At 39.0% G+C, this 12,936-nt stretch overlaps 1 protein-coding gene across 7 annotated transcripts in view; it reads left to right on the forward strand.

The window, feature by feature from the left end:
- The first annotated feature begins 5,972 nt into the window (after positions 1-5,972).
- LOC126284032 (microspherule protein 1) overlaps positions 5,973-12,936 on the forward strand; it is a 152,482-nt gene continuing 145,518 nt past the window's right edge. For 2 of the 7 annotated variants that reach the window (XM_049982586.1, XM_049982589.1), the window contains exons 1-3: positions 5,973-6,378; positions 6,515-6,604; positions 7,019-7,143. In XM_049982586.1, coding sequence (XP_049838543.1) covers positions 6,519-6,604; positions 7,019-7,143 — 211 coding nt within the window. In that variant the 5' untranslated portion in view covers positions 5,973-6,378; positions 6,515-6,518. The remainder of the gene's footprint in view (positions 6,379-6,514; positions 6,605-7,018; positions 7,144-12,936) is intronic. The other 5 variants (XM_049982588.1, XM_049982591.1, XM_049982587.1 and 2 more) reach the window with 3 other exon arrangements.

A 12,936-nucleotide genomic window follows, 5' to 3' on the forward strand; every position in this document is an offset into this window, starting at 1 on the left:
AAATGGAGTTAAAGAAACAAAGCAGAAATGACAGGTGCTGTCAAATTTAAATGAACTTTATGTAGCTCTCTAAAACAAAAATAATCATCCTGAATTCAAAACTGGATGGCAAAAATTTTGTGACTTTCACCCTAAGTGGTGTATTTTGACCAGATCCTAAAGAACACACACTGTACGTTTTTGTTTATACCATCCAAACTGATGATTATAGTGCAACACTCTATGATGTTAACTATAAAGCATTAGGCCTACTAGATTTAATGGTTTGTGACAATTATGGCTGCATGATGAGTTAGTGTGATAAATGCCCTGGTAAAGAAATCCCTCTTGAATTGTGTAACAAATCAGAGGTTTTACCTTCAAACAGTGAGTCACAACCGACAGGGCTGAAATAATAACTGTGGTTACATCTCAGAAAGAGTACTTTCAATCTTTAATTGATAACTTAAAAATCTCAAAAGTAACTTCTATGTTTCTAAAATCCAAATCAAAGTTTCCAAATGACAAGAAACCACTACTTATGAAACTTAATGCGTAGTCCTAGTTGATTTTGCAGAAGACTTTACATTTGTGGTCCAGGATGGAAAATGAGGCTCTCACCGAGTCAATGACCAAGCGTTCATGTGTTATGTACTTCAAAAATGAGAAAGATGAAGTTTGCAGTTCTTCAATTTGCATTCTATGCGACTACTTGGAGCACAACACTTAGGCTGTCGGTGTGTGTTATAAGTACTTGACAAATTACATAGAAGAAAAGTTCCCAAAGTGTGAGAAGCTCTCATACTTTTCAGTTGCAGGTGGTAGTCAATATACGAACAAAAAGAATGTTTCAAACCATTGCAACCACAAAGTAGATTTCAGGTTGGAGGCCAAAAGGGAATTTTTTTGCCTCTTGCCGTGGTAAAAATTCATGCAGTGGAGTAGGAGGTACAACAAAATGTTAAGTGAGTAAAGCCAGCATAAAAGAATGATCACATACCAAATTCTTACAATGGAGGACATGCTTACCCTTTACAAGCATAATATTACAGGCATCACGTGTTTTCTTATAAAGAAAGAAGAGGTAGTTCTTCATAACATAACACCACTTCAAACTAGATTTGAAAACTGTATAGCAATAAATCAGTGTTGGGACAGGTTCTGGAAATCAGGGAATATTATGGGATTTCAAACACGCCAGGGAAATATCGGGAATTTGGAAAAAAAAAATACCACTGGAAAAATCTCATTTTTGTCTCAGTAGATGAAATGGTTTGTTTACTTAGGCATTGTGCATCATTGTTGGCTGGTTGCACTACTTCCCTACCACCTCATTCTTACTGCTTCTCCCCTTCCTACCACTTCCCTCAGCTTGTGGTCAGTGCTGCCATCACTTCTTGCCACTACCTAGTAGCTGCCAATGAGAGGTAGGGAGGTGTGAGGAGTGGTTTGTTTGGATCTGACCCTCGGAGACTGCAGATGAAGCAGCTGGAGACGGCGGTTGTGTGTGCACGAGTTGTGTCTTGAGTGATTGTGGGAATGTTCTCATTTTCTGAAAAAAGCTATGCCTGAAAATTTAGTTGTGAGAGTGTGATTATATTTTCTATGTGTCTGTCTGTGGCTCAGCAATAATCTTTACGGTGAGTCGCTACCTAGTCTCATTATTATCGATTCGTGCAGTATTTGAACAAGTTACCTGTTGCATGGATTGATCACTGTGGTATCATTTCATCAACATGCTGCCTGTGGCTGATGAGTAGCTGGCTACACATTCTGTGGGTATCTGTATGGATTGGGCCTACCAATCTGAAGCCACTTGGTTGCCACTAATGTGCAGGCCCTTCCTGTCAGATCTAGTCTGACCAATCTGCCCACAGGCTGGGTCTGTTTGTGTTTAGCATAATGCAGAGGATTTTCATGGTTTATCCACGGACCCAGGACTGCAGTGCTCCTCAGAAGGCCAGAGGCCACGGGCAATGGATTTCTGGAATTGCAACTGTCTCACCACAAGTACGTTGTACAATGTGGCATTTTATAGACATTTTATTTGTTCTAGTACATTTTGGAATTTCAAAAGTAGTTTGTGTGTTAGAGCGTATGGACGATAAGAAGAAGAAGAAGAAGAAGAAGAAGAAGAAGAAAACTGTGTCAGTCACTAGTGGTTTGTACGCTATGTTCTCATATATTTCTCTAAAGAAAAATCACAAAATACCTATAAAATAATAGATATAACACAGTGGATAATAACCAACAATAACAAACATTGTAGAACCAACATTTCATTGATGGTCACCTGCAGTGTTTATCTACACAATTCTTCCCCACCTTTTACATTTCCTTAAACAGGTGTACTTTTTTCTGAGGTTATTTCTGAAATCAGTGAAGGTATTTTAAATCTGTCTTGTGACCCCAAGGAAATGCATTTTTTGTCACCAAATGTGTTTTGTTTTACTGAAATAAAATGACATCAGTGGTCTTAATTAAGCACACACAGCATCTGGCTTGCTTTCTCCATCTAAAAACAGTTCATTACGGAAGATGTTGATGTAAGTACTCAAGATTTTTGCTCACATGAAGAAATGCCATCTGCCTGCAAGTTTTTTTTTATTTACATTATTGTTTCTGTTGCCACAGCTGCACAGATAGATTGTCAACTTACATCTTAACTTATCCTTGAGATCTCAAAATCTGTCAGGGGAAAATGTTAAAATCTGTCTGGAAATTAAGGTACTATCAGGGAATTTCATTTGGGGAAACTTGTGGTACCCTGTAAAAGGAACAAGGCAATTCCACAAATCCCTTAGCATTGCATAAAACTTAGTTCAATGCTATGTAACACGACAAACTGAAATTTATAATGATCACTGTGTCAGTAAAATTACATAAAAAAAACAACATATATGTGTGCATCATGGACAATAGTGGCTTTCACAGATTGAATGAAGAACTTTGGAAACAATGACTTTTTGTGCATTTTTACCAACTTGCTGGCCCAAGAACATCATTCAAGAAATTTAATAGTGACAAAGTTTGAATACCAATTAAGGAAGCTTTCAGTACTCTAACTTGCCACATCAATTGGGAGTTCTTACTCTATATCACAAAAGCTGACTAATGAAATAAGTGTTGTTAACAATCATATCTAGGATTAGGAGGCACCCCACTTTGAAAGTATGTTGACTGAAAATATTTAGGCTACTTTAAATTTGTAAAGAACACATATAAAAGTTTAGTTCAGTAATTTGAGTTTTTTCTTATAATTCAGTACATAAACTTCAATAACAATTGATTACATCTAGCCAATATCAGACATCGATTAGGCAACAGCCACAAGATCAACTGTAGCATAATGTGAATTATTTCCTCCTTTTCAAAAATTCACATATTTGTTCACAGTGAAGTACAAATGTTGTAATTTTTACAGTACTTCACTATCATATAGGTGTACAAAATGTGCAAAACCTAAGTTTTATATTCAGTCCCACTATCCCCAAACTTTACAAAATACTTTACAAAAACCATCAAATTTCAAAAGTTTATAAAAAATTAAGGAAACATTTTTCTGTGTTCTAGGCTATCAGTTCATGATACCTAACTACAGGAAAAAATACAATCTGATAAATCACTCTTTTCTCTCTCTCTCTTTTTGTCTAAAAAGCAGATAGGCCTATTTTAAGTTTTCAGTGGAGGTAACTTTGACTGGTTATTTTATAATTTAGGCTTAGGGTATTTTCAGTAATAAACAATGTTGTAGAGAAGACTTTTCTAACAGCAGTCATGTCACTGTGATGTTGTAAATTACCACTGTGCAGAGATATTCAGATTAACGCTGCTGTCTCAAAACTGATAAACTGTTGTGCGCTTACAAATAAAAATGGCCACCATTCAGTAACAGTGGTGACAATGGTGTTTGGATTATGGAGTGCTCAACTGCATGGTCATCAGCTCTTGTATTAAGTCCCAATTTTTACACAGTCCAATTTAGTCAGTGCCAAGAATGATGATGATGATATGATGAAGATAACACAAACACTCAGTTCCTGGTCAGAGAAAATCCCCAACCCGACCTGGAATCTAACCTGGGCCCCTGTGATTCAGAGGCAACAACGATAGCCACTAGACCACGAGCTGAGGACATTCATTCAGTAACAGTGCAAGGTAATTTCTTCTTTTTTTTAAAAAAAACTGTTATACAGATCTCATGGGGTAATCACATATAAAAACCCAAAATATAATTTAAAATGTTCAAGCAATCAGCTTAATTTTTATTGGATCACTTCACTTGGCTTGACCCAGCAAGGCTACTGATCACTTGTTTGAGACATGCATTACTGGCAGTAACCGGAAATGGAGAGCTTACTACTGTTTTGATAACATGTACAAGCATCAATGTCTACAGTAATACAAGAAACAAAATTGGTATAAAACTACTTAAAATGCTTTGCTCGGGGACACACACACGTCTCCATCTTCTGCTTCGCCTCATCCACGTGGTTATGTTAATGGAGGTTAATGAATTCGAAGGTGGTTTCGTGTTCTTTCAAACAGGTCAATACATCGAAGAACCACAGTGTTCGTTCCTATAGCTCGTCAGTACCAGCTCCGGTTTTCGATGGATTCATAACTCTTCTAAGTTCTGGTCCGTAATTGATCTGCAACGAATTTAATTTCTTCACTAGCTGTAACTTGTTGCTTCGGGGAGCATTTCCCTGTATTTCGCCAATAACTAATTATATTGTTCTCTTTTCTTTCGGCTTTTACTATAATCACTTGATATAACGCAGCACGTGGCTAGTAAGCCCCTGTATTTTTCGACCAGTTACAAAATGAACATGCGTTTACCTCATTTAGAAGCCACTTTCCCTGCACACAGCACGAACTACAGTACAAACTTCAACAAACCGATCAAGAAAAACGCTTCAGAGTTCGCAGTCACAGGCTCACAGCCATATGCGACAATGAGCTGACAAAAATTAACATTATAGTCAGAGACTACATACAATTAAAAATATGATTTCAGTAGATTCGTCGACATATTGCATGACCTTCAACCTTATCTACAGACAGTCAATAATTAACACACTATGAAATACTTCACAAAATTATTTAGAGTCTTAAGGCACGTCCACACGCAACGATCTGTCTGCGAAAATGTCTGCGCACATCACATCTGCGGCGACAGATCGTTGCGTGTGGAGAGAAGATTTGCACCAACCTAAGGTGTGTGCAAACCTGAAAGTTGGAGTTGCAGGTTTGAGCGAAACCTCTCAAATCTGTGGGTTCAAACAACATCTGCACAGACACGTTGGAGCGTGTGGACAGGAGATCACCGCAAATCTGGCGCGAAACAGCTGTTTGCTCAGTCTAGTGTTTGGATTTGTGCGCACAGGGCATTAAAATGGCTGATACTCGTCAGTGTTCTCGAGAGTTTGTTAGTGAATTCATTGAAATATATAGAAACCACCCATGTTTGTGGAAGATTAAAAGTAAAGAATATAGTGACAAAGACAAAAAGATAGCACCATGCAATGCTCTAACTGAAAAAGTGCGGTCAGTTGACGCCTCGGCAAACAGAGAAACAGTAATAAAAATAAATAAATTCGTTGCGAACTGTTTGCCGAAAAGAGTTATCCAAAGTTCAGAATCTAGAAGATCTGTTGTAGGAGTAGATCAAGTATACCAGCCAACGTTATGGTATTTTGATCTGCTTGGCTTTCTTAAGAATCGCCCTGCAAATCTCGCAGTAAATTTACGTGAGAAAACTGCTTTCGATTTAGCAGCCACTGTATACACCATTTTGACCGCTTTCTCTGTTTCCTGCGGTTGGTCTGAATGTTTTTTGCAACACAATTTCCTCCATTTGTATATTTGAAAATAACTGAATTAAATTTTTGACGTTTACGGGGAGCGTAGTCGCTTGCCACTGATATTTCTTTTCTACACCGACAGATGGCGGGCGAGTAGTAGATTGGGGTTTGTGTTGTGTGATCACATCACATTTGCAGCGATCTTTTGCATGTACAGACATCTGCGCTGATGTCTGCGCAGGCAGATCGTTGCGTGTTGACGTGCCTTTAGTGATACTCCTTTTCATGAATTCACACACGTAATTAAAACTGAGCAATCATAGAAATTATTTGTTGAAACATGACTATTTCGTCGGTATCATTTACTTACCTTGCTTGCGCAGGAGTTTTCATGCAACTCCTGACTTAATCAGAGTTTGTATACACGTGTTTCGTTTGGGTTGTTGGCTATCCTGGACAGTTATTGTTTTGTCCGTTTGTTTATAGTATGGCTGTGCGTGGATTTGTGTATGGTTATTAGTGCATTTAACTTTTGAAGTGATGCATTAAGTTTTTGTATGTGTGCCTCCGAACATTAACGTCCGTTTGGAAGGTGAGCTACAGGAATGTTTTTGCACATCTAAAACACCCTTGTTAAGTCAATCTGTACCAGTACGTTGTTGATAAGTTGAAGACTACTTGAGTGAATGTGAGTTACAGATCTTATTTCGTTACTTTGTACTCAACAGCAGGATGGCAGATACAGATCGTTACGGGAAAGTGAGAATGTCAGTGGACCAGTCACAAAGTTTAGATTCAATCGCTACCAAACGTAGAAGGTAAATTATGAATAATATATTCGCATTCGTTTTTTATCATGTGATTTGTTTATTTTTGTGTACATTTATTGTAAGTAGTTTGCCATACTGGACTGATTGCTTTGCTAAATGTTGTAAAAACATTGTTTCTCACGCTCAGCAGTTGTTGAAGAGTCAAAATTGCTCGTCTTGTTTTCCCACGGCATTTTATATGACCTTGCCGGTGCTAACTATTTATATGGCCATTAAAGCAGAGTGGTTACTTCTCTTATTATTGCAGAATATCACAAATGAGATTTAATTGTGTCATTCCATGCATTCTTGAAGTTATTAAATGTAGCAAAGAAGGCTTAGCAATATTAGTGAACAGCTACAAGTCTTTCACTAATTAACTCTGCAAATACTGGTCTGTTGATGGGTTTTTAAATATTCCAGTAGTTCCCGTTCGATAAAACGACGTCGGTTTGATGATGAGCTTGTGGAATCCAGTCTTGGGACTGCGGGTTCCTTGGGAAAAGTGGCAAGAGCTCGAGCCCAGTCAATATCCAGCCCCGGATTAGGTTAGTATCTTGCTTGGCTTGCACACTTCCAGAAAAATACATATAGTAATATTATAATTATTCTTTATGTCAGAGATACAAGAAAAGTATTGCAAAGTACAGTAGTTTGTTGTTGCGCTGAGCACTTGGGGAAATGTGCTTCAGTTGTTTGTGTGGGGAATTATATGTTAGGAATTGCCAAAACATATGTTATAGGAGTACTTCTATTAATTTGGTAACTCAGAAGTTACCAGCTGCCACTTTGAGAACTAAAGTTCACAATGATGCTTTATTTTTTCGAATTGCTAGTTTTGAGGGATGCTGTGATTTTTCTATTGTGAGCCTAAACATATTAAGTAGATGCTAATCATTAAACTTTCCTTGATTAGATCTACTGATAGAGGAGGGTGCAGGTAGATGAGAAATCATATCTGCAAAACTAGAAGATACAAAAGCTTTATTGTGTTGGCCTATTGTAACCGCCTTTCTTTGAGAAGTCTTATGTAGCACCCACGCTTCCTTCATCACTTATTTTGAAATGAATGAATGATGTTCTGATGTGACTAATTACAGCTACAAGGCTACAGACAGTAGGGTCGATCCCACCCGTCGGCTTTGACTCATGGCATAAGGCTGTTGTGGTGTGTGACATCACAAAGGCGCGGAATTTAGTTTGTGGTAGTGGCGTGTTTGTAGTTGTCGATTTGATGTGTTCGGTGGCTCTCTCTGGTGGTGTGTTAGGTGATGTTTCTGGTTTAGTTTGCATGTGTGGCGTGTTTATAGGTGACATATTGTTGCGGCTGATGTTTATGCAGTTTATTTGCGTGGTAGCATTGCATGTGTGTGGTATTGGGACAGTGCTATCAGCAGAATATTTTTCAGTGAGTTAACGATTTTAGTTTTGTCATTTCGACATTATTGTAGTTTTTTCCTGTTTGTCGTGTGTGAGTTTTGGTAAATTGCCTTTTTATGTCTTTGGTAGGTATGGATATGACTGACAAGGTCAACAGTTTTCAGTTGTCAGTGATGATGGGGGACAGTGCATTGTCTCTAATAAAATTTCATCAACTATTCGGAATTTTGGATGGAGTCATGAAATGTTCAGTAGGTCGTGAAGAAATGAGGCTCACTAAAGCTCTGGTGTCTCGGACCAGGGACGGCTGAATGTGGAGATGACATAAGAATAACAAGTCAAGGGAAGTGTTTGATTTCAATTTTGTTGGTTTGTTGTGTTTTTTGAGGTAGTGATGATTGTGGACGTGGTTGCAGTTTTGGGTTTTATGGTTTGGTATCGGTAGTTTCTGTTGACCTATATAGGTCAAGAGAAGTGTTCATTCCAATGTGTGGTTGTGGCTGTGGTATCGGGAGTTCCTGTTGAGCCAAATAGGTCAAGGAAAGTGTCCGATTCCAGGGGATATTGTGTTAAGTGGAATTTGGGGAGTTTTGTGTTTGTTTGTTTTTTTTTTTTTTTTTTTTTTTTTTTTTTTTTTTTTTTTTTTTTGTGTGGTTTGGTATGGTGATGTGTGTCTAAATTTGTTTATATTTACTTTATCCCCACCCCAAAGCCCCCAATTTCCCACACTTGTCCCATTAGTTTCATTAGATTTTTTGTGGAGTGTGTGTGTGTGTGTGTGTGTGTGTTGGTTTTTCATTATATTTTCGTGTTTGTGGTTATGTTTACATAATGATGTCATAGGCGCCATATTGAAGTTGTAGTGTATGGTATTTTCCGCCATGTTTGTGACGTCATGGGTCAAAGCAGATGGGTGGAATTGGACGCTTCTGTATTTGTTATTGTCAATTTCATAGGTTGGCGGCGGTTGAGTACAAAACACTAGTCCCCAAAATAACCAGTCTTCTGTTTATTCAGAACTATGGAACCCAGTGAAGGAAAAAATAAACTTTATAAAATAATGATGTCCATACTTCATATCACAAAAAAGTTGGATGTCTCGTTATTTAATCACACAGGCTCTGATGACAGCATCTCCCATTTCCTAATCTTTCTCATTGACCAGTCAGTTATGCTTAACTTTTCTACAATGCACATTTTATTTTTTAGTAAATTTTGACAGAATGTCCCTGTTCAAATCAGATATATCCATTTCTCTCTCACATTGTTAACTGAAATTTAAAAAAAAAATGGTATTTTGGATATAACCGAAGATTACAGTACCTCCCGCCACTTTGGATCACAGTGTTGACAGCATGGCGCACACCCCTAGTTCAACCTTATGTAATATGTGACTGTGTCATCATACATTACACACTCAAAGAAACCCTAATAATACAAAAAAATATTTAATTGCAGGCACTCAATGAAACTAATGGGGCAACTGTGTGAATTAAGAGGTTTTGTGCAAAGACAAACTAAGTATATAACAACACTAATAATGAAGATGCTAAAACAACTACAAAGGCAGAAATCAAGCATGCTAAATTCTCAGCAGCCAACAAAACCACACAAAAAAACTTGAAAAACTGGTATAGGGAATTCCACTTGACCTATAAAACTCAAATAAAGTCCACAATACCACAAATGTCTGTAAAGCCCCAAAATACAGTATCAGAAATTTTAATTGACCCCCATAGCTAAAACGAAGTACGTGATACCACAAAACCAAAACTCCTGCACGTAACTACTGAAAATGTAGCCTCGTCAAGATAGCTAAAACAATCTTCAAGACAGTCCATCAAGTTACCAATAACTAACAGCATGAACCAAAAATTCATAAAAACTTGCACCATCACCAATTTGAATGTACAGTTGTACACATAAACCCACATTTTATAACATATTATAATAAAAATTAAATAAAACCACTAAAACAAACTTACGAACTTACCATGCATACAATTTTCTCAGTAACCTTCAGTAAACTGTGAACCAAAAATTATCAGGAACACTCTTCATCCCACAGTACTCATATAAGTGACACAAAGATGGAAAATGCCACTTTCCCCCTCCCTATCACAGATTTAGTGACCCCAGTACCCCACTATTTTATTGGCACAAGCCCCAATGCAATAATCTATAAACTAAATACTATTGTTCACCACTAAAAGCCGAGTCCCCTTGTTCCCTAAATTTCTGTATGAAGGCACTTCACTAATTGTACTTTCCTCAATATACCCCTAAATCTCTAAATGATGCAGGGAAGGAATGACATTTTGTGAAAGCGTGTTATGGCTATGTTCACATTGACATCTGGTACTTATTTGTAACTATGAATATGAAATGAAATTAAAGGAACGAAATGGATCAATGTCTAGCAGTTCACTGCATAATGGTTAGCGCATTGCCAATTATAATTAGTGGCAGCCCATGCAGATTGGCAAGCAGGGTGGCCTGCATACAGAAACTTCTACATTCTGTTGACAAATACTGGACAGAGCTAATCAGTAAATGAAAAAAAATAATTTAGTGACTGCTATATTAATATCTTCAGTGTTAGTAGTTATTACAATGAACAAAATATTGCAGTGACATGCTTTTTCTGAATGAGATTATCTTGTGGAGTAGGGCTTCCCAGATAGTGGTAAGCGTACCACTGGCGGTATGCAAGTATATTTTAGGTAGTTCGCAGTATAAAAAAACAAAACGCATACTGCAGTAACTAAAATTTTGGCTTATGTTACTTTATTTGATAGTAGGAAAATGACTGATAAAAGCAGCATTTGTTTAATATTAAAGAAAATGGATTTACTGCAGAATGTTTTTTCTGGACTGTACTTGAAACATACAAAGGTTGTATTGTGCCCTCCCCACGCCTCCCTTCATTAGTTGCTGCTGCCTTGGCTAGGAATGATTCATCTTGATTTGAAATTGGCAACAATTTCATCGAATCTTGTCGGTGGTTATAAGAAAGTTTTTGTTCCGCTTTGCAACTGCTGCCAACTTATGTGGTGTACCAATGTGTGGTGGTGCAGCAGCATCGAATGGTTTGTTGTGATTGTTGCTTTGTGGGGTGTCACTTTCGATAGTATCGTGATATGAAGAAGCTTGCCTCTGGAACCAGAATGCTTTTTACAACAAGTTGATTCTTGACTACTATAATTGTGATGTGAAGTTTAACGTCATTGTGTGACTTATGCACCATTGTGTTTAAATTCATGATGACATGGTTTTTAAGCCCAGAAGCTCCTTCTGTCTCCAAGGGTGCAGCTACAAAACCTAAACCAACACCTAACCACAAGTATAATGAAAGCTATTTAACTTGACATTACAGTAAATCCTTTTATATAAACCAGTGATAATCCAATTCACCTCTGTGTTATGCCTGCGGGTCTGGGTGTTAGAATAGCCCTCCCCCCCCCCCCCCCCCCCCTGCCAGCTGGAAAAGCAAGTCTCCTTTAAATCCTCCCAAAGGAGCCAAAAGATACTGGACAAAGAGCTTCATGGTCTTCCTCTCTGCCTGAAGCTACTTCATAGAATTCCTCACAGCAATCCCCTAAAGAGAAGTGATAAGGTAAGCAAGCCAAGAAGAAGGCTGCTAAGAAACAGGACCCTATGGTGGCCCCAACACCGCCACTCCCTACCAATTCTGCATCTCGGGATGAGGTGGAGATCTTAGTGTCCACTGAGGGCCTAGATCTCACTGATGCCTCATACGCAGTAGGAATGGTAACAAATACTCAGTCTGCCCTCTATGGCTATAGGAGATATTACAGGAACTGAAGAGAATATAATAGCGTGTCAGGTGGAGTTTGCATCTGTGTTGTGAACTCAGTATGTAGTGAACCTGTGCCCCTTCAAACTTCTCATGAAGCTATGGCAGTCAGGATAAGGACGACACAGGAAATCACCATCTGCAACCTTTATCTTCCTCCAGGTGGTGCAGTACCCCTGAATGTATTGCACTGATTGATCTACTCCCTAAACATTTCCTACTTTTGGGAGTTTTTAACGTCCATAACCCCTTATGGGATGGCTCCATGCTTACTGACCGAGGTAGAGATGTTGGAACGTTACTGTCTCAACTCAACCTCTGTCTCTTAAATACTTGGGCCCCCACACACTTACGTGGCTCATGGTACTTACTCGGTGATTGATTTATCACTTTGCAGCCTAGGACTTCTTCCGTCTGTCCACTGGAGAACCCACGATGACTTGTGTGGTAGCGACCACTTCCCATCTTCCTGTCAGTCTCCGCCATCATGCCCACGGATGCCTACCCAGATGGGCTTTAAACGAGGCAGACTGGAGATTTCACCTCTGCTGTCACCATTGAAACTCCCCAACACAGTAACATTGATGTGGTGGTTGAGCACATCACCAGGATGATCATTTCTGTGGCGGAAAATGCGATCTCTTGTTCCTTAGGGTGCCCCCGGCAACGTGGGTGCAGATCGCTCTATGCTGCTGCAGCTCTACAGGGCCCATTTTGAATCCTGCCTTGACTATGGGGGTCTAGTTTATGGTTTGGCGGTGCCCTCAGTGCTGCGTTTACTTGACCCAGTGCACCACTATGGCATTTTACTGGCAAAGGAGCTTCTAGGTTAAGTCCGGTGAGCAGCGTCCTGGTGGAGGCCGGAGTCCCTCCATTGAAGGTTAGATGTACACTACTGCTCGCCAGTTACGTTGTAAACATTCGTAGCTCTCTTGAGCATCCGAATTACCATCCCCTTTTCCTAGCCACAGCGATTCATCTCCCACAACAGTGGCCCAGGTCAGAGCTTACAATTGCAGTTCATGTCCCAATCCCTTCTGTCTGAACCGGTGTCCTTCCCTTTACCATCTCTACTCAAGGTCCATTCATGTACACCTTCATTGTGTAAACATAGACTGAAGCTATGTCCGGAAGTTTCACATGG

Source organism: Schistocerca gregaria, chromosome 8, assembly GCF_023897955.1.
Source record: "Schistocerca gregaria isolate iqSchGreg1 chromosome 8, iqSchGreg1.2, whole genome shotgun sequence".
In the NCBI taxonomy this organism is placed as follows: domain Eukaryota; kingdom Metazoa; phylum Arthropoda; class Insecta; order Orthoptera; family Acrididae; genus Schistocerca; species Schistocerca gregaria.